The sequence below is a fragment of the Drosophila willistoni genome (genome assembly GCF_018902025.1).
Source record: "Drosophila willistoni isolate 14030-0811.24 chromosome 2R unlocalized genomic scaffold, UCI_dwil_1.1 Seg167, whole genome shotgun sequence".
In the NCBI taxonomy this organism is placed as follows: Eukaryota; Metazoa; Arthropoda; class Insecta; order Diptera; family Drosophilidae; genus Drosophila; species Drosophila willistoni.
The window spans coordinates 12,074,693-12,097,550 of NW_025814050.1; the positions used below are offsets into that span (position 1 = coordinate 12,074,693).

Below are 22,858 nucleotides of genomic sequence, written 5' to 3' on the forward strand. Positions count from 1 at the left end.
CATTTTCTGTGGCAAATTTTGTTGAATGAAAAACATTTCAAATACCAAAAAGAAGAGAAAGTCTCTTAAGCTCGAAAGCCAAAACCGTGAAGGGACAGAAAACGTGGTGGGTGTTGGGTGTGTGAGGAGTGGGGGCTGTGATAAGGAAGGGAGTGCGGTGTTTGGCTGGGGCAGGCCATGTGGCGCAAAATATGTGCATAAAAAAAACGAAAAAAACAAAAGTTGAACAAAAAAGTCGCAGTTTTATTACAGGAGAGAAACAAAAAAACAAAAAACCAACAACAAAAATACAAGCAAAAAGTTATGAATTTTTTGTGCAGGCGCGTGAAAGATGCAAAACAACATAAAACAAAAAACACAACCAAAAACAGATACCACCAAGAAGTAAAAGCACGTGGCTGGGGGAGAAGTTAAGGTCTGATATAGGGAGAGCTGATGGTCGAGGTAAAGTGGGCCGGATGGAGGCTGCCCAGTCACATATAAACACACTCCAGTGCGCTTAAAAATTGCTTTATTGCAGTTGGACTATAAAAACGCACGGCAAAAACTGGCAATACACAAACAACACAGCAGAGAAAAACCCAAACAGGAAAATTTGCATGCCACAAGAAATAAGCTCAAGGATTTAAAGAAAACAACCGAAAAACCAGGAAAGAAGCAAAATGTTGGAAAAGATTTCGAACCAAAAAACACACTCGAAATGCCAGCCACAAAACTCTTTTACAATTCTGCAATTACAGTTATCAAGGGAAACGCTCGAAAGGGACAAAAGAAACATGGCCATTATTACAGATATCGCAGGATGTGTGTATTCAAGTGTGTGTGTGTGTAGTTTTTTGTGCCATCATAAAACTAAAGTGTTAACGTGTGTGTCATAAAAGTGTAAACCGAATTACATTATCCAAATATATAGATGGTAGATATATATGTAGCTACTTGGCCTCTTGAGAGTTCCATGCTTCCTTGCATTCAATAGTATATTAAATAAGCATATGGAATGTAAAGAAGTATGGAGCGAAATCTGGTCCGACATCATCTACAATATAATCTCAAAGAAATAAACTGCGAGTGACTGTCTATAAAAAAAAGTTAAAAAAGTGTAAGTAAAGTTATTTCATTAAAATTTTATGAATAAGACTCAGTTGACATTTCTCAGAATTTTCGACTATTTCGTTCAAAGTATTTAGAGAGCGATTTTTTTAAGGAACTCTAGTTGAAACAGTGTATATAAAAGTAAGCTTAACAGTTACACGAATGGAAAAAGTTTTTAAAACGAAACAATTGTTCAAAAATCACATTTTCAGACTCTTTAAAAAATGCTCAGGTTAACTTCAGAAAGTGAATATTGCTCAAATTTTTTTTATAGATGCGTATGCTTTCAAAGTAAACAAAAAGTAACATTCCAAAAAGGTTTTGGAGACTGTTTACACAATAAATAGATTGTAAATTTTTTAGTATAATGGATATTAAAACTCCAAAAAACCAAAGTGCCTAACAGTTGAGATTAAGGCTTAAGATTTCTAATTAAAATTTATAGGGTTTTAAACATGGTTGAATTTACTAAACTTTAGAGCCTTTACCTCCTAATGACAGTCTGGGATATCTAACACTTAGGATGAAAAATTGTCAACTCTATTTGACATCTATTAGAAAGCGTTTGACTAACAATGGATCAAAGAAGGGTATTAAATCTTAAGCTTATCATGAGTAAAACAAAATAAGAATTATAAGATAAAAGAAGTAATATAATAATTATTTCTGATATTTGGAAATGCTTTTAATGGTCGAAAATGTATTCTTTTTTAGTCAGTCTAGATAAGATTAAAAAAAACTCATATCCTTCAAAGATTGCATTAGATTTCAAATTAACATGAGAGATTATAAATCATTTTTCAAAAAATGATTTCATTTTTTTGGTAGAGATCTTTTAAGCGTTTAATATTTATTGCTCATTCTGAAGCCAAAGCAAACTAGTTATAAAATTATACATTGCCACCATAAAAAACAGACGTTTTTTTTGAACCATTCACTATCTATTCAAAAAATACAAATATACCATATATATGTACATACATATATACGTATATAAATATATGTAAAGGAAAAAAATATGAAGAGCAATTGAAATACTTTTGGGCTGCTCATTTTAAAAATAGCAAAATACGTAAGCGAAGCGAGATAGAGAAACAAATAGAAAATTGCTGAAAATATTTATATTTCTTTTATATGTATGTATGTATGTATATATGTTGGTTTGTATATATATACACGTAGATATAGTATACATACTTATGGACTTTATCTGTGTAATATGGATCACATTTCACTAGTTCAAGTGCTTTTAAAATAAAGTCGAGTGAGCGAGAATTTTGATGTTTTACACACACACACACAGACACATGGTCCATGGTGCAATATTGTCTATGCCACGTTGTGAATGTTGTTTAGTAACGGTAAACTGTAAACGGTAAATGTATTATATAACCACAGCTCGAATTACAGTTAAGCACATGACCAGGGCAGACACTAAGCCCCATCTCACACGCCCTCAACATGTGCGCCAAAGTGGATTTACCAAGTTGAAATTATCGCTGAGCACATGTGGCGCCATCTACCGGCAGCGGGTGGCTATAACTTAATGCAATTAATATGCAAAATCGTGAGACACACACACACGCTCACATTTAACCGGAAAGAGGAAGGACTACGACGACGACGACGACTATGGCGATGGCGACGTGCACAGCATGTGCAGAACGATGCAGATGCAGTCCAGGTCCAGGAGTTCAGAGTTCTGGGCACATCCTCATTTCTAGCAGCGCATTAAAAGCACGGCAACGGCGGCATGAGAAGCAGCAGCAGCGGCAGTGGCAAGTGAGGAGCTAGGTAATGGCAAAGTGCGCCAAATTGATGAGCGTCACGTGCGTTTTGCTCTCTTTGTGCATGTGAGTGTGTGTATGCTTGTGTGTGTGTGTGTGTGTAACACGCCTGCAGACACCGACTGTAACGGTGGCCGTGTCATTTCATGTGGGTGTAATCTGTCAGTGATGGCATCCGAGAACCTGATTAAAATTACCTAAAATAGATCCACTAAGGAATGGATGCGCTTACTAATTTAGTTGTGTGCTAAATAATTTTTTTTGAAATTGAATTACAAAATATGACAGTAAAGTTTAAAAATAAATCATTAAAATAGTCCAAATTCAATCGTATCCAATTAAAATTTCATTTATTAAAGGAGTTTTGGTGTCATTTATTTTGATTGATGGTTTTAAATGGGAGACTTATACGATTTTTTTTAATAGAGCTTTAATATGTTGATAGAAGGTTATTTTTGCGGCCTTTTTGATCAAAACAGCCACAAAGATAACATGTGCAAACAAGAGGTAAGATATTTTAAGAAATTTGAATTCAAATTTAACTTTTTACTAAATTAACAGCTAGTCTAAATATTATTACTTAATTGCTGTTTGCACTGTGCTGGAAAATTGAGGATTTTTGAAACAAAATGGGCCTAAGTTTTTCATTTTTTGACTTATGTTAACAAGTTAATACTTTATTCTTGACGTTATTGTAGCGCAAAGTGCAAATTGTTTCCTAATGCTGAAAAAACTGCCTAAATTCAAAGCATAACTTTATTTGTATGGTTCCACTTTGCTTTTTTTTTTATTGTGATATGTATTTAAATATTTAAACACCTAAAATTTAAAAGTTACTAACATTAATTCGATAATTGGAATTTTTTGTTTACTTCTAGTTCTAGTTTTCGCAAGCTATGCAGTAATTCAACGGAATGTATGAGGGAAAAGAACCATGGTAAGCTTAAGTCATATAGACCTACGGAGGTGTTTAATATTACACATATATAGAAGATCGTCAGAAATTTGCATAACTATTCTTAAAATACTTAATACACCTATTAGTAATTACTTTTAACTATGACGATTGTCTAAAACTATTAAAATTTTTAAAATACAAGATTTTTGGTTCAGCTTTACTCTCATCATTTACCGCCTATAGAGAAAATATATGTATATAGACTCGGTTATTATGATTTTACTAATAAATAGTAAACAGCTATGGGTTACTCTGAGCGTCCTCTTCCATTAGAAGCTAACCGTACTAATGTACTAGTAATTTACTTAAATATACAGCAGATAGTTGCATTTTCTCTACATTCCAAAAATTTGCCATCTCTGATGGTTTCGTATCATTTGGTTTATTTTGAGTTGTTTTTGTTGTTGGTGCTGCTGCTGCTGCTGCCTTGGCAAGTCGTAAAAGTAAACAGACCATGTGGTGTAGTAGTATGCTATAAAGCGCTTAATTTTTCTTCTTTCTTGTTGTTGTTGCTTATTTTTGTTTTGGTTGTTCACCAGGTGAGAAATTTCTTGGTATTGGTAGAAGGAAAAGTAACTTCAGTTACATATTCGTTGCATATTTTAAGGCGTTCATTTTTTTTTGTTGTGCTTTATTTTATGTTGTTTAAAGTTATCCGATTTTAATATACAACATGTTATAACATAGCTGCTGACCTAGTTTCAATGGAAACAGCTGCCGTTGTAACTGCAGCCACGCCCACACCACTTAAAGAGAGCGAAGTGAGGGGAGTTGAATGGGTGTTTGCCACAAAATGGCAAATTAGTTTCAATTAAATAATGTTGTCGCAATTTAGAGACGACCAAGCAGGCAGGCAGGCAGGCAGGCAAAATCCCAGCAGACAAGGGCTAGTCGAACTCATCCCTATTCACTTGGGTTACTCGCTTTGCTTCACCACCCTCTTCATGTGTCTCTTAAAACAAATATGGAGACTCTGAGTTCATGCATAACGCAAATGTTGGAAACGCTGCAAGGAGCAACAGCGTCCACAACAACGGGCAACATCCAGAGCCGGCATCCAGAGTCGTTTCGACGTTGTCCTTGCCGTTGTCCTCCCAGCATGTCCACGCAATAACGATTGTGGCAGCATAATGCCCATAATGCCCTCATAATTACTGCACACACACACACACACAACTCCCTTGCCCATCTCCCCCTCTCTGGCTGCCTCAAAAAATGGGCTTGGGGTATATGTACGTGTTGACAGGACATCACAATCTATGCCAGAACGCGCTCTGAGGGTAGAACGTAGTCAGACAGTATCCTGAAGAGTCTTGGTCTTGGTTCATGCAATTTGCATTTAATGTACGCTTTGTTTTATTAATTTTGAGTGTACTCATTAAAATACACACGCAACATTTATGAAATTAATATTGGCCTAGTATACAAACACACACTCGACAACAGACACACACTCACTCACACAATAAGATGGAGAAAGCCAAACCAAGAAATGGAATAATAACTTTGGTTCTTTTTTGTTTTTTTGTTTTTGGTTATAATGAGAGAATTGTGCTTTGCATAAATTTTAATTTTTTACGAAAATTAAATAAATTATGTTTGTAGCATATTTTTGGGGGTTGCTGGCTATATTCAATTGCTACTTAGGAAGAATATCCAAAACTTTAAGAAATTTCCTAAAAAAAAAATAAAAGTAGTACGTAGAAAGCCATTTCGAATTCCTTGAATTGTCATTTTCTTAGCCTGCCTTTTATTTATTATGTAATTCTTGATCTTTAGATTAGATCTAGTTAGATATTATCTTTAGATTGAGTATTTAATATATTCAAATATAAAAGAATTAAAGTTTATTCAGCAAATAAATAAATGAGAATCAGAGGAGTGGAGTGATTAATTTGGCTCATTCTAACTGACTATAAAAGTATGGCGGATAATGGAAACTTCTTGAATATCTTGATCTTCAGAAAGCGGTTTGATTAGCTGCTCTCATCTGATCGTAGCTAACTATCTTTATAGAATATAGAACAGTCTAAGAAAATCATATATATTTGGATAAACAGATTATAATAATGATGGATTTAAATTGATTTAGGCGCTGAATGTTTTCGTTTAATATTGTATAAGGTCTCTTGTTTAATCTTTAATAGTCTATATTTCGTTAAGTCGATTTCAACAATTATATAGAACTTTTGTTCTAATATTTAATATTTAAAATTGTGGAAACACCTATAAAAGGTACTGTTTGTTTATTTTGTATATTTATATATTTATACTCTCCATTAAACAACTATTTTTTAAACTCTCCATAGTTAAGCAACAAGTTGTGTATTTAAATGGTGTTTACGATAGGAAAATGGTTGATTGTTCTTAGTTTTTCCACTCTAATCAACAAGCGGTTTCCGTAATTTATTGCCCACGGTCATAATCTATAATTAAAATCATTTTTAACTAGCAATGCTGTCGGTACATTTAGTTATTCGGTGTACATTAATATTAATAGCTAATATTAAACTCACTTAAATGGCTTAATTAAATTGCCACTTGAATAAAAATAAATTGTCGCATTGCGTGTTTTTGTGTTTAAACAAAATGCATACAAAAAAAAATAATTAACCAGCCACAAACAATTAATCAGGCAGAGAGAGAGAGAAATAGGGAACACACAAAACTGTTTTTACAACAAATTTGCATAAATTAAACAACCAATATAAAAATTTCCGTAAACATAATTAGAAATGTGATAGTCCACAATTGATTTATGCAAATTGCGAAACCACAAAACAAAATGCAAATTTCGCATATAACAAGAAAAGTCTCCACTAGAAAATAGTAGTTTACAAGTGTTACACCAATCGAGTAAATAAATTAATATAAATCCATATAAAAACATAAATAAATATAATCTTCGACTACAACTTATTTGCATGTTAGATTACATTTTGGTTTGTTGTCAATTCCAAACTAAATATTAATGCATATTGAAATGTGGAATGGAATGCTCGTTCGAGTTCATGTTGCATGTTGCAATGTAATATGAAATGTCGGTTTCACTTCGCAGAGCTGTGTGCAACCAAGTGCAAAACCAAATCAACCAAAAATGTGCGTAATAAATATTAATTGAATATACATTTTGCACTTCCTTTCTCCCAAATACACCGCCCCCCTCCCCTATGTCACGACAGTGTATCGAGTGGATGTAATAAATTGAATTTCCATAAATGATGAGAAAAAATTTACTCTATCCAAGATTTGTTTTCCAAATAACTATGTATGTGCCAGAAATGGAATTGGCAAATCAATTTCAATCGATTAAACGCATTTGACTTAATGCTGCAACTAAGCCAAGTCACTGGCCCTTAACTCAGAAAATTAGGCCAGCTTGAATTTCAAAATTATTAATCTTTCTTCAGCAGTGAGAAGGTGGAGTTAAATTGAAAAAATAGCTTACATTAAAGATGACTATAAATTGATCTAGTTTTAATTAAGAAGGGATGAAAAAAAATTGCTGCGAATTATTGCAATATGTGGGGTTGGTTTAACCAAGGCGTTGGGAAACATTGTTTATAAAATTAAAGCCTCTTAGGAAGCGTTAGGAATTGTGATTACATGATCCCAAAATAAAAAGGAATTATTGTAGATGGCGAGGGCTTTTAAAGACACCTTGCAAAAGGAAAGATAGAGTCACGAATCATTGAAAATTGTTTTACAGAAACATGAAACAGTTAGAACGACTTAAAGAGCAACAGTTGTTCTGTCTAAGATCCAGAGATAGCTGCTAGTTTATCACATTTATTTTAAAATTCAAGTTTAAAGTTTAGAGTTTTTGAAAATTAACAATTAATTAACATTATACAAATTTTTTTTGTTGGGGATTCGAATTTTGAAGATAGATGCTGTACCACATTAACTGTGTGATGTAGCCAAGAAGAATGAGCTTCTTTTTATTTAATACCAAATTAGGATATATTCTCTTTTTCTTTAATATTAGCCTACTATAAGGTCTATTAATAAGTGTAGATAAACAATTTGTAGTTACTATTTAACCAAAATCTGGATAATTTATAGATAATTGTAAGATTAATAGCAGATCATAGGTCCATTTACTATGTGCCTCTATCCCAGGAACGAAGCAAAGTATACAAATTCCAAGCAAATTAAGTTTCTTCATTTATTTATGAATCTAAATGAAGTAAAGACTAACAAATCTAGTTTCAATTTTCGGTGACCAGAAATGTGCTAAAATGTTATTTATTTACTCATATAATTCTTGTTTGATAAAATGTTTGGTAAGCTAGCATTTCAATATTTTATTTAGTCAGCTTAATGCTTATTCTTACTAATGAGACTGTGATAAATAACAATTAAAGAACTCGATTTAATCAAGAGTGTTGATCATTTAATCGAAATATACTTGTCAAATGCAAAATTTAACAGCAACTAACGTAAATTCTAGCTAAGCTAGCAGTATTTGTTTGACCGCATAGAAATGCTCAATTGAGTGCCTATACCAGACAAAACTCTGCACACACACACACACACAATACAAATACACCCACATCGTCTAAGATTTCAACACCTGAATGGTTTCAGAAGATGCACTAAACATTTTGAGTTTGGTTGGTTTGTGGGTGGGGTTTTTGTCAAGTTGTCTTCGGCATTTACTCAACTTGAACTAAAACAGTCTCTGTTTTTAGTGTTTGAGTACATATTCAATCAATTCCAACTGAATAACGTTTTCATGCATAATTTGCCATTGTCTATTGCGTGTGTGTTTGCGTGTGTGCGGTTTTTGCCTGTGTGTGAGCATGCTTAATATGGCAATTAAAAGATGATTCCAATTAAGAAGCATCTATTGGATGTTGCATAATCATGACACAATATCTCGCCTCAGCCTTATTAAGTTGAATGCAAATTGCATTAGCATTAGATAGAGCCAACATTTAATTGACATAATAAACTTGAAATAGAAGTGGTAATAATTTCAACAATGAAAAGCAGACACAGAAAATGCCCATAATTATTACCTTAAGCGTAGGATTAGAGTTTAAATTGAAGAAATTTATAAGATTTACTCTAAAAATAAAAACTTAATTCTTTCGCTCTTCGCTCTTTGCATCATGTTTTTTGCAGTGTTTTCTCCTCTGACCTCTGGTCCTCAGGTCCAGATGCGTTTAATTGGATTTATGGACATAAATGGTTTCAATTCCATAACCGCTCTCCCTTCTGGAAGGGCAGACATTAGTTACAGCATTGGCTGTTTAGATATCATGGCACAAATAGGCAATTAATTTATGATGTCCTTACTGATGTCGCTGTTGAGGAAATACCCAGCACCCAAGGACAGCTGCTCATGATGTTGAACTAACTACAGTTAAATTGAAAAATGTATAGTTGTGTATTCTATTCTTGCTTATTTTTAATACCGCACACACTTCTATCAAAGAGCACCTATCGGTTAGTAGAAAGAACAACAAGAGCGATTCTATATGCATACTAAATATTTCGACAGATGTTTTCATTATTTCAATTAAACTTTTTATGAAATTTAAAGCTTTGCTTTATTTTTTTAATATTCTCAACAAAAAATCAAATGTTGATTTCCTTTATTTTTCTTTATTTTATTCCAAGTTTAATCGCCTGTTTGTTATAATTTTCTCCGTAAATTTTAAATGTAAGAAAGTCCTGCCTCAACAGTTATATTATTCTTAATATACCCTTTCATTTTAATGAGTGCAGGGTACAAGCTGTCCAATGTATTACCATAGCAAGTTACGGTAAAGAGTTTTATTTAAATTTCAGCAAAATGTGTGACTAACATTTAAAAGGACATGAGAGAAAGGACTGGTTCATTCGTGTATCTCAACAATTCAAATCTCAAACAACAGAGAAAAAAGTGCATTTTCTAAAGCCTTTCTCCTTCTACTCCTTTATATATTTCTTTTTTTGTCATTTTAATCAAATTTTCAAGTTAATTCAATTTGCTTTTCACTGATTCACACGTTTTTGACTGGCTTAAATTTACCAAAAAGGCTTTTCTTTCCTCCATATATGTATACACACAGCACATACACTCACACATAGATAATTTGAAGCTCATTAAAACACATTTGCAGTCAACTGGCAAAAGCAGAGTAGAAAAAGAAAAAAGAGCAGAATGGAAAATATAAAATAGAGAAAAACTTCAAACTAAAAATGCCAACGCAGCGGCTGCTATAATGTGTCCATGTGTGTATCTCTTCTGTGTGTGTGTGTGTCTGCATTGTGCATTTGGTGAATAAAAATTTTGTGCAACGAAAATGAAATTTGCAACGGAAGTTATTTCACGCTTTAGAGCTCGCTCCCGCACGTCAAAACTAACTAACGAAGTAACAGGCAACAGGAGCAGAAGCAAAAGCAGAAGCTGGAACAGGATCAGGAGCCGAATGAGGAGCATGTCATGAGAACTAAGATATGGAAGGAGAAGGGGAATTAAACTGTAAAACATGCTGTCAGTATGTCCATGTCAGTGAATGTATGCGTATGTGTGGGTGAGAGTGTAAGTGGGTGTTTGTATATGTTAGTGTGTGTATATGATTGCCACATAATTGGTTTCAAGTTGCAACAACACCAACTATAAGCCACATTGCAACAAGTTTAATTAACATAAAATATGCAACAAGGCAAGCCAAAAGAGGAAACGGGACACATATACACAGAAAAATAGAGTGACAGGGAGAGCAGATATGTAAAAGGGGAACTTTTTAAATCGAATTACAATGAAATTTATTATTACAGTCAGCCCACCTCAGCAAAATAACGCACCTGAATATATATATTTTTTTTTTCGTTAACACAATTTCAATCATAATAACCTATACGTATTTTTTTACACTCATAATTACAACAACAGCTTGGCCATCCGAAATTGCGCCCTCTAGCGTATACAATCAGCAAGAGAAAAGGAATTTGTTTTATTCCGAGCGATTTTCTTTTTTCATCTTTGCTGCAGACGCCGCTCATTTATTAATTCCAATCCATTTGTGTTCTCTGATTTACGGCACGACCACCCCCCACCATCTCCACGACCACCCCACCCATAAATTGTGTAATAAATGAAGCTGTTGAAGGATATTGGTTAGCCTTCGACGACCCTTCGACTATCGGAATACTTGTGTGTGTGTGCAAGGACACACACACGCATTTGTATGTGCAGATTTTTGGAGCATAAATATGAACGGAGAGTGAAAGCTGCTTTGCATTAATAAATGAAATATACCAAGGTGTGTATGGATAAAAGTTTTCGGAGGGCGGGTGTAAGTAGTTTTTATGGTAACATTTGGTAGGAAATTTTCGCTTCAGAAGCAATCAGAAAAAAGTTATTAATCTTCTTATTTACCGTAGAGCGCATTAGATTTATAATTATTGTAGTTTATTTTTTTACCTTTATGCGTTTTATTTAATTATGACATAAATGCATTTCAGAACAAAAAATCGTATATTAAAGAAATTTAAAAGTCCTTATACTAAGGAGACTAATTACGAGAAATTATCATCAATAATTTATCTACGATTTGAGGATCATCCTTTAAGAAATCTGTAAACTATATTTTTTGGCCGATTTTTAAAGTTTGTGTCATAATTTTTTTATTGAAAGGAAAACTTTGACATTTTAATATTGGTAAATTGGTCTTTTAATTTCATTAAAACTTCGTAATCTAATATTTTGGTAAATTTAACAAAAACTATTAGTAAAAATCGTGTGGATTCTTTTTTTTAATTTTAAATTTTTAATAAAACCGTGAAATTTTGAAAGTATACCAATTTTTACCCGATATTGGTTTCTGTTTCAATTAATTATTATTAAAAACTATTCGAATATTTATAACAATTTTCTTGATGTAAATATATATATTGGGAGAGCGTTTTTAACCTGCTCTTTTGTGTGCTAAAAACCAAGAAACTAAATAAAAAAGAAGGTTCCAAAAATTTGTACATTTTAACAATCCTAGGTAACGTGAATTGATGTTGAGATAAAAGAAAAGCCACAAGAAAGTTCATATTTGCAATTGAACAACTCTTAATGTTTACGAAAGTTCATTTAAAAGTTAATATTTTATGATTCCTAAGAATTTGTTTGAGTGAGCAGGCAACAAAAATATAAAATACAATTTTCATGAAACTCCTGAAACTTGCATTTAAAATATTCATTCATTCTTCTATCATTTCTCTGCTAAAATGCCCAAAAGCTATACCAAAAGTGTTGAAGTGTTATACAACTTAAATTAAAATGACTTTGTCAAGTTGCTTTTCATTTGCCTCTCGTCCTCGCACTCAACTCAGCATGCATCTTTTGTATTGCCATTAACTAAAAAAAAAGTGCTATAAATAATTCGAATTTAATACTTTATTTTTTCTTGTTTTTTCAGTTCTTTTTAGTGTTTTTTTTTGCTGTTTGCTGCCTTGTTGCTTTCTACTTTGGCAGAAGTTTGTAATTATTTTCCTACTTCGTTTGCCACAAGTGTGAAAATAAGCACAACTTTTTCGTGTGAAGCCATTTTCCTTGTTTTTGGGTTTCCCCTACTTTCTCTTGCCTTCCCTCTCCATAGCCCTTGCAACAGTCACAAAAAGTGTGGTAAAAGTTTTTTTTTATGGCTGCCGAACAAGTTTTGCATTGTAAAACGGTATGAGGAAAGAGGGATAGGAAAATGGGAAAGGAAATAGGGAGCCATTAAAAATTGTATAGAAAAATAATACGGTCAATGGGTTGGTGTCTGAGCTAAAAAGTTAGTCAGGTTTCTACCAAAGTATAGAGAAGATCGGATGAACAGAAAAGCAACCACCACAGAATGTGGAGAGGGTGAGAAAGAGCAACTGACAGTGTGAGAGATTGAGGTAGGGAGAGAGAGAGAGAGAGCGAGAGAGAGAGAGAGAGAGAGAGAGAGAGAGATAGTGTGAGAAGGAGAGTGGAGGGAGGAATTACATTGATAACAGCTGCTCATTCCATCTAGAAACCAGTTTTCCTGTCTTGTTTTCCACCACTTCCGAATTTTCATTTATTTTCTCTTAGATTTCTGCTTGGAGTGCTCGCAAAATCTTTAGTTCCATCTAAAGTTCATCTTAAGGATAGATTTCTCAAAAAAATGGCCACCCTAGATAATTATTTTTATAAAATCAATTCCAAATATCCTGGCATACAAAATGAATTACTTGAGATTTTTCGATTGGAACAAAGTTTTACACCTGAGCGTTCAATAACCTTAGTTCAGATACGTGGTAAGTACAGTTGATCAAGAACATAAAATTGTATAATTACTTATATAATTATTTTCTATGCAGCTGATTATAATGAATTGACTGGCAATCGTTTTCCTGTAAAAGGTGGCACTCGTATTGAAATGTCTTTTATTTTAACTATACCATTTGTTTGCTGTTATTCCAATGAGATTGGTACATTATGTTTTTACTTAATGAATGCAACCGAATCCGATAAACAACAATATCTACAATGATCCAAGATAAGAAGATGCAAGAGTTGAGGTCAAGTGCAACGTAAATTTAAATGAAATTTTAGTCAAAAGTGTGCAAATCGAATTAGTTAAGACAATTTATATATTTTAAATGTACATTTAATTCTGGATTATATTTGCTTAGATAAAAAAAATTGAGTATACCTATTCTATAAAATAAATTTCGTTTATGATCTTATCTTCCTTTTACAGCCAAGATATTTACCATATGGTTGTAATCTCTGCTAAAGCTGTTATACAGATCTTGATCAAGTTCTGCTGTTTATAGCAAAGTTTTTGTTGAAGGGAAATTTGCTCATATTTTTCCAATTTTTATACCCTTGCAGAGGGTTTTATAAATTTGGTCAGATGTTTTAAGGAAATAAAGGCTTGATCAGCATCGTTCTACATCATGAATAATGGTCATTGGAATGATACTTGTTAAGCTTTTCAATATCACAGATTGATTGAGTTCTTGGGGGTTTCACTATTACATATGTTTAGTGGCTACAGAAACGATCCATTTAGCTTAGAGCAAGATTAATTAGGTCCATTAACCTGATAGATTAATTTTTCGGACAATTTCTGAATTATTATGAAGAATAAACTCAAAATCTTTAACTAGGAAAAGTACACAACTTTTTATAGGGACCTGTGGATCTTCTACTGGTATTTATATGTGAACCTACATAGCTGATCGAAAATATATAACATATTGAAATATATTTCATTATTAAGTAATGTAAGTCATACCACTTTCTATGTTACAAAATTTATTCAATACCTTTGCAGCAAAAATGCAGATTTTCATATAAAAATAATAAATTTAAATTGAAAAAAAAAATATTTATCAATGCGTCAGAGAAAAAAAATTAAATTCACAATTTCAATTTCCATTTAAATTTACAAGCAACAAAATATGTGTACATATCTTGCACATTTGAAGCCACAAAACTCGCCTGGAAATACAAATAAATGATTGAATGACAGCATGTCACTACATCAAATCAAATGAAATGTCGCAGCACCCGCAGTTTTGTGCCAAAGCGAACCAAATCGAACCAAATACATTCAAAGCCAAACAACAATCAACAAACAAGCCGACAGACAGACAAACAAAAAGCAGACCAAACTAACCAACTAACAATCAAACAAACAAACAAATAAACAGCAAACTGCTTTCCAACCGAACCACACTATAAATGGGTGGAGGGGTCGATGGGTGGGTGGGTAGGTGGTGTGGGTGTGTGTGGCGTTTTAAGCAGAGCTAAGCTGAGTAAAGTTAGTTGGGTCACGCAGTCGCAGAGCAAAGCATAATGAAACTAAATGCCGTAGCAAAGAAAAACCCCCAAAACAAATTCATTACGGAACTACACCTCAGGGGGTGATAATTCGATTCAACGAAACTTTGGTGATTATTTATTGCTTCATGCGGTGAATGGGTCTCGGTCTCGGACTCGTTTTCGTACTCGGTGGTCCACTGTCTGGAATTGTATGGGTGAGTGGGTGATTTGGGTGACTGGATGAATGGGTTGAGTAAAGAGGCAGAGAGAGTCTGTTTGCCAGCCGCCTCGAGTTGTCCCTGTGGTGTTTCGCTCTGCAAGTGTCATAAAATGTTTTGTGGCACAAAACTGGGCACTGAAACTCATTATTTTGTTCATTAACACTTTTTTCTTCTACTTGGGGTCTACTCGTTTTCTGTTATTTTTTTTCCTGTTTCATTGGACTTCGTTTGTTTTTATGTTTTTATTTAACTTTTTATCCTGGGTAGCATAAGACATCATGAATGGGTATGCAGATGATAAGCAAACAATCATAATTGAAAGCTAGCAAAAGTTTATAAGTTTTACGAATAAAAATTGAGAAAACTTAAAAAAAAACTTCATACAGTTATAGATATTGGACAACATAACAATTTTTTCTATATTTATCAAAATTCAATCGAAAATTTGTTAATCTTTATGAGTATATATGAGTAAGGTGCCATATTGATCTAGGTATACAATTGAATACTCAAAGAGGTGAATGCCAAAAAATTAAATACGAACAATGCACAAATTAACTTAAGTGGGAATAATAAACAAGTTTGAATAAACAAGTGAAGCTTTTACGAGACTTATTCGTATAAAATTCAAACTAATGAGACATATCAAGCGCACATATTCATAATATTCATATTCAATGTCAGGCAAGCATTCATTCAATTTAACCCAATTAAAAATAACTCATATATACATTATATTAATATTCGTTGTGTAGCTGACATTCATTCAATTCAATTCAAGCTATGAAGCCTATCAAGTACTCGTATTCAATATATTCATTATGTCATTGATTCAACTTAACGCATTTGAATAAATTGATGCCATTAGACGTATTTACATATTCATATTTACATTCGTAGTGTCATTGGCATTTATTATGTCGAACTCAATTTGATTGTATTCATTTTCAAGTATGTTTTGAGTGGTGTTATATATTGTTGGTGAGCCTTACAAAAAGACAGGGTACTATTTAGTCGCCTATTTGTTTTTGGTATATAAAAAGTTTTGTTTTTTTGTCCTGTGCCTGGCCACCGGGACCATCAATTAAATTATGCGACCTTTGTCTTTTTTTTCCCCCCCTCAACACACTTGGCTCACATCTCTTGGACACCCTCATTTCATTTTTGCCGTGCATAACAAATTTTATTTATGCTCCTAAGACAAAACCACATAAAATTGTTTTAAGTTTATTTATACAACCAATTTTTTTTTTTTCATTTTCCCCCGTTTGGTTTGTTTGCCTTTTGGATGTGTTTTGCTTGTTGTTTTGTTATTTGGTGTTTTAGTTTTCTATGGATATAAACATTTTTTATGTTTCATTAAGTAGATGCTGTTGTTGTTGCCTATGGTTGTTTGTTTGTTATCAGTCGCCATGTCGGCGGTCTTAACTTTCCCTGTATATGAAAGCCTGCTTTAATTCATTAGTGGCAAGGACAAGCGAATGGAGGCTGAGCGATCCCTTTTTGTCCTGCTGGTTATGGGGCACTTTGGCAGAGGAGTTATAAAATGTTATCGAGGGCGCAGGTTTTTATGTCTCAGGGTCAGATAAATGTGTTTATTGGGCACTTTTTAGGCAAAAGTTGCCGCCATTTTGCGCTGCTACGGTAGCTCAGGCATTTCCGTTTAATTTTTGTGGGTCGTTAAGACAGATTTGTTAAGGGATTAGTCAAACGCTGGGGTATCATTAAAACAGCCTAAGAGTTATCCCAAAAAGTAAAGAAAAACGGCAAAGAAGGCGAGGATGTGACATGGAAATTAAACCCTTTATTTTTCTCCTGTTTAACAATTTAATTCAATTTTAGGCAAATTTTTCACTCTACCTAAATTCGTGTCTGCAATTGAACAAAATTACACGAAAATCACTTTCAACCAAATCCAATAAAGAATTCATTGGTAATGAATGACAAAATCCGAACATGAAAATACACTGAGAAAATTAAGTAAAGTAGTTGACTTTGCTTTGCTTCTTATATATTGTGAAATTGTATTCATTTTTTATGTCTCACTTAAATCTACTGATAATTTTTTTTTGAAAATAATTTCCAAATATGTGATATTGCGTACATTCAAAACTTTCTTCTTTTTTTAAGTCTTTATCAAAAAGTACTCTTAGCTCAGTGAATTCTATAGCTGAACTAGAAACAGTTTCAAATAATTTTTTCTCTCTGTGAAGATAAACAACTTTTATGCTAAATGACTTAAGCACATGCGAGGATTTTATGGGCTCAGCTCCAGATTTTCACCATTTTCACATTTCCCAAATACACACACACACGCACACACACATATATGAATTGATAGAAGCAAATACAATTGACAGTAGAATATGTTGGTAATTTAAGATTCATGTCAGTGGAGAAAGACAAAAGTGAAGAAACCGTGGAGATGTGAGGGGTTAGGGGTCGGAGTGGAGTAAAGTAAGTGGAGTATGCCCAAAGTGATTTTATTTTTCATTGACAATTGTCGACGATTCACATAGACATAGACACACCCAGAGTTAGTGTCACTCTGTCGGTGGTGTGTGTGTGTGTGTGTGAGTGGGAGTAGTTGAACGCTTTTTATTATGCCTGCCGGGATATATATTGGTAACATTTGAGTGAATTTATTAGCGACACATATATATGACATTTGACACATTGTCTAACTTCCTATCTATGTGTGTGTGTGTGTCTGTTTGTGTAGGTGTTTGTTAGTCGCATTAGATGACGCACAGCACGTGTTATACCCCATGTTGTTTGTCATTTTCCCTTTTTGTTGCTGTCATCTCTCTTTGGCTGCGCCTGTCAACAATGCTCTCATAAATCGCAAATTATCCACGCAGCCACACCCACGCACATACACCTACAAACACACACACACACATCATTGCACATACACACACACACACACAAACACTAACCCATAGTCATACATGTGGCTTGCCTTTTGTTCATTTTCTTTGTTTTGTTCTTTCTCTCTCTCTCTCTGTCTCTCCCTGTCTCTGTCTCTATTGCATTTTCAATTGTGCATCATCGAAAGGCATTGAGCATGGCAGCGATTCCTGTGCAAAAATGGAAAATGCATTCGGAAATGCAAACACTCAACTTCACACATTGTCTGCATTTTATTGCATTAGTCGTCCCTCTCAGTATGAGTATCATGCCCAGGCCCAGGCCCAGGCTCTATAACCCATTCCACATAAATGTATCTATGAATAGGTCTCATTGCCCTTATTGTTGCATTTTCCTGGTGTCGAGAGCCTGTTTTATGGGGGCTGATATCAGATATGGTTACTGTCCCAACTGAAACAAACAATTTCATTTGGAATACATACTATTTTGCAATATTTTTGCAATAATTTTCTTATTTACCCATGTAAATCAATAAAATGTATCAAATAACAATAAAAATTTGATTTTTAAATTCATTTACATTGATGCCAAAATATGTATCACATAACAGCAGAGATTTTTTTCCCCATCAATGAATTTAAAAGGATTTAATAATGGCAAATGTTGAAAAGTTCTAATGAAATTGAATACAAAACTGCACAATTCGCATGGACAAAGAATAGGCATTGGCAAAAATTAAATAACTAATAAACAAGAAATACGAGATCTTTGTACAAGTATCAAGTTAGAAATATAAGCATTTTTTAATAATTATATATTGTTTTTGTTAATTAAAACTTGCCTATAATGATTGCAGTTACAATTAAAGAGATCGTGCTTTTAAAAAATAGCAAATTAATTCAACCAGTTAAATATACAAAGTATTGTTATACAAATTTGAGGAGATTATAAAGGCACATTCACATAGCTGTAACAGTTTTGACTTGAAAATTTAAAGGATAAGAATAAACTGGACTGTAAGTGGTGGTAACCTTTAATTTGTTAATCAAATGGCAAATCCATGTTGTTACCCGAAGTATTATTCCCAAAAGAATTTTGGTTTTATCTTAATTAATATGAAAATCTATCAAATCTAATCTAATATTTATCACTAATTAAAATAAATCCAAATAGCATTTTTTTTTTATCAAATCACTTGATATGTTGTGTCATCTCATATTAATACATATTAATATGTTAGTTATAAATTGCACAAAAAATGCAAAAAAAAAAAAGAACTGGCTTCAATTTTTGTTTCGTTTCTTAAATATTACCACTAACCATAGAACACATAGATGGGACAAACTCATGATTTTTTGATTGCAAGCGCTAGCCTAGTCATGGAACCCCAGAGAACTTCGGGAAAACCCGAACGCTCGTACTCTCAATGAGAGCGTAAAGTGGGGAGAGGGCCAAGCAGCTACGAAAATAATTCAGTCTAGCACAGACTACAGAACGACGAAGGCAGGCCTATGTCGCTTGTGATTTCGTTCTGTCTATGTATGTGTACACTCGTCGGTACATGCTCAGGCTTCGTAGTGTGTGTGTGACGTGAAGTTGTACAACATCGCATTTCAATATCTCGCTCAACCAAAATTTTTAATTTTCCACAAAACAGCGACAATGCGAATAGAAAATGCCCCCGTAGAAAGAATATCAAGAAATATTGCCATCTGCTTCGTATGTATCCCGGTGGCTGTGTCAATAGAGTGTTCGCTTGGCGATAGGAATGTCCCTGGTTCGATTCCCATTTCGAGACCCGACCAATAAGGTTTTTTGCAAAAATCTTTCTCTGTCACGGGTTTTTGATTGTTATCCCTCGAAGTCTACATATGACAGCAAAAACATAAGAAATTTTTAGTGAATACACTTAACAAAATTAATCAATATATTTAAAATGGATTTTAGAATTGTTTTATATAACAACTTGGCTTATTCAAGACAAAGACCCAGCTCATTGCTTAGAAATTTATAAAAAATTTACAAAGATATTTTTATTCAACAATTTTTTTTCTTGGTTCCGCTAAACTAAAATTGATATAAAAATAAATAACCCAGCACAATGGAGGTACATATAATAAAACTATTAAGAGTACTATTGTTCGACCCATTATTCTAAACAAATGCATATAAATAGTATACATGTACTTATATGAATATTTATAGCTATTTATATGGAAAATAAATGCGCCATTAAAAAAACTATAGCATACATTTAAGCGTTGGACTAGAGGACAAGGCCCACAAATGTCCACAAACTAAATGAACTGCAAACAGAAGGCACAAGGCGGCATATAAATATAAGTTTGTCTATGTGTCCATTGCAGATGTTCGTTAGATTTTTCCCACCCACCAATAAAGGCTTCCCACCTAGCTGCCTGCCCGTTTGCTGCTCTCCAAGGAAGAAAATTGTCATTGAACTCTATATACTAGTAAATGTAGGAACACAAGGCGTGGCCTGTAAGCTAGCCGCCCATTGAAATCTATTTAATTGCAAAATCACAGCCAAAATGTTGGTATGTATGTCCGACTGAGTGAATGTCTGTGTATGAGAGTGTGCTTGGGATTGTTTTTCTTTGGTGATTTCTTTCTTGGCTTAAGCATCATTGGGTACCGGCTCGTTGCCAGAAACCTGAGCCGGATGAACCAAAATGCCGTCGAGATGCTTGCCAGCATCATCGTCAATGCAATCATCATCTGTGTGCGTCGCTGCTTCTGCCACAGCCACAGTCACTGCCTGTGCCTCTGTCGCTGTCTTTTCGCTGTTGGCTTGGCACTGAGCTGCTGCGCAACGAAAACTCAACAAAAAAATAATAAAACAGAAAACAGAAGAGAAAAGAAATAAAATAGAACGCCGACTACAACAAAACTGCATAAATTTAATGCGGATTTTGGCAAACGTTGCGACAACGTTGGGTTCACGTGCCAAGTTCTGGGACAGGACATGGCCAGGACTCGGTCAGGACAACGACGTGCTAGCTAAACATCTCTCTAGGCCTCGCACCATGAAATTCTATGCATTTCCGTGTTGGCATTTGTCGCTAGTTCATTGTGCGAACAACTGTACTACGATTGCCGCAGTGACGCAAAATGCCTTGAAAAATATGCCAAATATGAATATTTTCTATATGATTTAGGCATCTCATTTTTATCCTCACAATCAATTTGTGTGCCCTTAAAGTAGCAGCGTCAAGTAAGTAAAAAAATAAAATTTATTTATATTCAAATAAATTATCATTCTTTATGTAGCTTCCAAAATGTCTCATACCATCTTGCTTGTGAAGTTAACTCCGGCGAATCGTTCACGTTCATATTCCAAATACGAGAGCGTGAATATGTGTCTGGAGGGTGTATGCAAATTGTATGGAGAGCATTTGAAGATTGAAAATCCTCATTCGAGCACCGTTTCCTACGAGCTGAGGGAATTATTTGACTATATTGACAGTCTGGAAGATATCTGTTGCATGGTCTATCAAAAAGCAAGTGGTACTTATGCTCCATATGGCAGGGATTGGATCAAGGAGAAGATAATGGTCTTGATGCGGAATGCAGCAATGTCGATGGAGTAGGAAGGGAAAAGAAAGAAGATAAAATGCATTTGGCAGGGATTGGATCAAGGAGAAGATAATGGATGGTTTTAATGCGGAATGCAGCAATGTCGATGGAGTAGGAAGGGAGAAGAAACCACAAGATAAAATGTGATGGCAAATTGGAAATCTGCAAAGAAGATCTTAATTTTGTCACACATTTTTGATGCTGATTTTTCTACAATCAAATATAATTCACCAGATCAAAAGAATTTAGTTTAATACTTGTTTGGTTAGTCAATGGTTTAAGAGCCTAGTTTTATATTTTTGAATACCTGAATAACTCTAAAAAACTTTATTTTTGGCAGCGCGTGATAGACATTCATTTTAAGCCTATATTTTCTTGGTGATAATTTCTTTGAATTATTCGTAGAATCTTGATTCTTGTGGACTACTATAATGTTCCTTTTGCTTCTTTCGAATTGATCTGTCGTCCTATATATGTGTGTATATATATTTTCCTTTATTATCGTACATATTGCTCGACATTTTATTAAGGCTTTCAGTGTTGTATCCTCTGGTTTCAACATTTTTTACGGTTTGTGATTTTTATGTAGACTTTCCATGGAAAAACTATAATCACTAATTTAGAGTAGTGAAAAATTCTTGTTAATGTTTTTGACCATAATTTTTTTTTTTAGAAATCCGTCTGTAATATGAAATAAGTGATTCGCATTTACTTTCTATTGAGTCCTTGGCTAATCAAACAACTTGAACAATAAAATTCAAGTCATCCAACCAAATGGGTAAAGTAGTTCGTAGAGACTGAATTCCAGGTGCGGGAGAATTGCGGCCTTCCTATGTACATATATAGAATGTAGTTAACGTAAATGCCTCTTGTTGAGTTCGAGATAATCATCTGCGAGTTGTAATTACGGAACTTACACAGAAATTCCGTATGAACAAGTTCTTGAAATACCTCTAGAAATGAACAGAAAGGAATTAATTGAAATTAACTGAATACATGCATACTTTCGCATATTTCACATGAGCAGCAGAAATTCAATCGATCCTTGTGAACGAAAAATAATACAAATTTTTATTTGCAAATATTTTTGAATTAAATTCCACTGTACATTTTAGGCTTATTTCGACTGTAAGGCTGTCCAAGCTGCAAGCGAACTCGACTAACGCAGCATCATCCCACTCGAATAAAGTACATACATACATACATACATACATATACATATACACATATATATATATATATGCATTATAATTTGAGTGGCACGTTGAGAGTGGCTTTTGTTTTGCTTTTAATTAGATTTACATTGGCCACTTTTCAGTCCGGTCCAGTCGCCACCGCCCTCAACCTACTCCCTACTTGCTGCTCTAGCACTCATCAGAGCCTAACTAGGCAATGCGCTTTGTTTATTTTGGCGCCTTCTGCAGTCGCCTCTCTCCCCTTACTCTGGCTTTGGTGCCTACTACTCTCAATCCATTTGAGCAACTAACCAACATCATTTTCATTTGCCTTTCTGTCTCTGTTGAGCGTTCTTTTTTTGTGCTTTTGTCTTGTTTGTTGTTTCTTTTAG

At 33.9% G+C, this 22,858-nt stretch overlaps 1 protein-coding gene and 1 non-coding gene across 2 annotated transcripts; both read left to right on the forward strand.

Moving 5' to 3' along the window:
- The first annotated feature begins 10,623 nt into the window (after positions 1-10,623).
- Positions 10,624-13,504, forward strand: LOC111518632. Its single transcript, XR_006954155.1, has 3 exons — positions 10,624-11,096; positions 12,884-13,089; positions 13,153-13,504. It is a non-coding gene; the product is annotated as an uncharacterized LOC111518632 (transcript).
- A 7,355-nt stretch (positions 13,505-20,859) lies between these two features.
- On the forward strand, positions 20,860-21,532 carry LOC6642030 (protein enhancer of rudimentary). Its single transcript, XM_023176000.2, has 2 exons — positions 20,860-20,929; positions 20,986-21,532. Exon 2 carries the CDS (start codon positions 20,994-20,996, stop codon positions 21,303-21,305), a length of 312 nt encoding a protein of 103 aa, XP_023031768.1. The 5' UTR covers positions 20,860-20,929; positions 20,986-20,993; the 3' UTR covers positions 21,306-21,532.
- The last annotated feature ends 1,326 nt before the right edge of the window (positions 21,533-22,858 follow it).